The sequence below is a fragment of the Triticum urartu genome, chromosome 1, assembly GCF_003073215.2.
Source record: "Triticum urartu cultivar G1812 chromosome 1, Tu2.1, whole genome shotgun sequence".
Lineage (NCBI taxonomy): Eukaryota > Viridiplantae > Streptophyta > Magnoliopsida > Poales > Poaceae > Triticum > Triticum urartu.
The window spans coordinates 87669671-87672624 of record NC_053022.1 but is presented as its reverse complement, the minus strand read 5'-3'; the positions used below and the strand labels follow the sequence as shown (position 1 = coordinate 87672624).

The following is a 2954-nucleotide window of genomic DNA, read 5'->3' as shown; positions in this document are numbered from 1 at the left end:
AACCAGATTCAGAAGGTTAGCAGCAATCACCGTTACATCAAAATCATTTTTTTTTCAACCAGATTCAGAAGCTTATCATATTCAGACAGGTTATAGAAAAGCTCAACCAGATTCAGATGCACAACTATTCAGACGCACCACTATCACCACGATGCGTAAAATGGAGCTCTTTTAGCCAATTCCATTTCTAGCACGCCATCAGGATTCAGGATAGACATTGTTCGTCCATCAAGTAATTTCCATGCTACAGTAACTGAATCATTGATTGCTCAAGTCAAATAATTACATGAACAGGAACACATAACTAAGATTCGTGCAACTGATTACACAGTAACACAGCGGTTAAGTCAGTGGCACTGCAATGAAATAATTAACCTGTGGCACTGCATCTATCAGATGCTACATCAAGCTAATTAACTCTTCAGCGACACAAAGCCCGGGTGCTCTGCTCCTTTGGGCTTGCTGAACCACCGGTGCTCGAGCGCTTCCGCCGCCGTGATCCTCTCGGCGGGGTTGAAGGCAAGCAGGCCGGTGAGGACCTCACGCCCGGCTTCCGAAAGCTCCTCGAAGAACTCCAGGTCGAGCTTCCCCGTAGAAGTGATCTGATCTCGCAACTTGTAAATCTCGGCGAGCAGCTCCTCCTCTGTGTCCGCCACGAAGAGGGTCGCGCCGGCCAACATCTCCGCCATGATGCACCCAAGCGCCCACATGTCCACGGCCTGGCCGTAGTACCGGTTGCCTTCCAGCTGCTCCGGTGAGGTGTAGATCAGGGTGCCGACACAGCACTCCTCATAGGGCACTCCGGCCGGCTTCGCCCGCATCGCCGACCCAAAGTCACCAACCTTGAGCCCGCCGAAGAAGCCGACCATGACGTTCTCCGGCTTGAAGTCCCGGTGGATGACGCCGGCTCCATGTATGTTCTTTGCAGCGTCCAGGAGCTGCTCCATCATCACGCGCGTCACGTCCTCGGATACAGGCCTCCAGAGCGACTCGCGGAGGGTGCGGCCGTCGGCGACGAGCTCCGTGACGAGGAACACGTCCCCTGTCTCGGCGTCCGTCGCCACATCCAAGATCTCGATAATCGACTCGTGACCCCGGCACGCGCCGAGGCAGCCGGCCTCGCGGGTGATCGCGCGGATGTCGGGCGGGCCGTGTCCGCCGGCCCCGTTGCCGCGGACCCACTTCACGGCGACCTTCTTGCCGGTGCGGCGGTCGCGCGCCTTGAACACCTCGCCGTAGGTGCCTTCTCCAAGCACCTCAAGCTTCTCGTAGTCGGAGATGCTACCGAACGCGTACCGGGGCTTCTTGCCGCCATGGACGCGCGGTTCTTGTCCCGCCGCCGGGCGCTTGCGGATGGCCGTCGGCATGATCTGAGCTTAGAACGCGCGCCGAGAGCAGATCAGAGCAAGAGGGGCGGGGATTCGTGTGAATCGGGAGCAGAGGAGATCGAGGTGGATGAGAGGAAGGATCGAGGATGAGGATTGAGGAGGATAAGGATCGAGGCTGTTTATGGGCTGGCACTGGCGGCGCGCGGGGGGATTCAGACAGATTTTGGGTACGCGTCGCGTTTACGCGGGTGACGCTTTTTTTTTTGAAATTTACGCGGGTGACGCTCGCAGTCGCAGGGACAGCTCACTTTGAAATCTCTTCGTCACGCGCAAGGCAACTCGTACGCCATTCTCTCTTTTTTTTGGTTCCGTTTTATATATTTTTATTTTTGCGAATACAGATTTTTTAAAATGTTCAAACACTTCTAAAAAATTCAAGACTGATTTTAACTGTGTGAAAACTTCTTAAAATTACATGAATATTTCTATAATATTCATGCACGCATATTTTCCATCAACTCAAGGTTTTTTAAATGTGGACACTTCTTTTTCCCTTTTCTATATGAAAATATATGAATATTTTCAAATTTGTGAACACCTTTTTATAATAAATGAAAAATTATTACAAAGGCATGAATACATTTTAAAATTACAAGAAGATTTTTAAATGTGTGTACACTTCTTTCAGTTATAAAATTTTATTAATTACTTGATGAATAAACTTTAATACTCCCTTTATAAAGTAGAGACCTACGTACTATATTAATTTATAGAGGAAGTACTTGATAAACAATTTAATATGCCCGTGCATTGCATCATGAGAAATAGCACCCTTGCATTCATCCGTTTTAGTCCTTAAAAACTACACCATCATCAATTGCCACGACGAAATAGGCCATGTGTTGCAATGGGAGCTGCACCCTCTTACTGAAAAACCACATCGTTTAGTCGACTAAGTGTCGGCATAGAACCACATCGCGCAAGACATGAGAGTCATAGTCGATGAAGCTCCGACAAAGTTTTCTGCCCTTTTTTTTAGCGGCGAGGTTGGAGTTTCTCGTCATGTGGCAAGATTTGATGTCAGGTGCTTAAATATATGCAAGGGTTCAACTGCGATGACTACAACTCCGGCGCACTGGTCCTTATGGGCACGTGCACAAAGATTTTCCCATTGACATCGACAAGGTCAAACCGGCTCCGGCAGAGAGCGGCGACATCAACTCATTCTTGCGGCAGTAGTGGGTGTTCGATGGTCTTAGAGTCTCGATGTAAAATTTTTTTAGATGCCTTGTACTTCCGGTGAACTTTTATAACAGATGTGGTCTTTTCGCCTAAAAATCATAAATAAGATGCAACCCTAAAATTTTAAAATGAAAACGATATATCCAAGTTATTAATTTTTTACTCCGCTGTACAATTTTTAAAAATTTAATTAAACAATGTATGTATTCTTAGCTTAATCCAAACAAATTTGAGTTTGTTAGGAGTATGCTAGTTAACTAGGCTAGTGTAGCCGTGGGTGCTAGCGTGTTTGGTTAGGATTAGTATAAGTATGATCAAGGTTGCTGGATAATTAGTAGTACTGGTGAAATAGGAAAGTATCGACAAGTCGGTTTTGGAGTTTCC

The 2954-nt window shown here is 47.4% G+C and overlaps 1 protein-coding gene across 1 annotated transcript; it reads right to left on the bottom strand.

Annotated features, from left to right (window-relative positions):
* Positions 1-242: 242 nt before the first annotated feature.
* LOC125511403 (putative cyclin-dependent kinase F-2) lies at positions 243-1543 on the bottom strand. Its single transcript, XM_048676801.1, has one exon. The coding sequence runs from the start codon at positions 1365-1367 to the stop codon at positions 414-416; it is 954 nt and encodes a 317-aa protein (XP_048532758.1). The 5' UTR covers positions 1368-1543; the 3' UTR covers positions 243-413.
* Positions 1544-2954: the final 1411 nt, after the last annotated feature.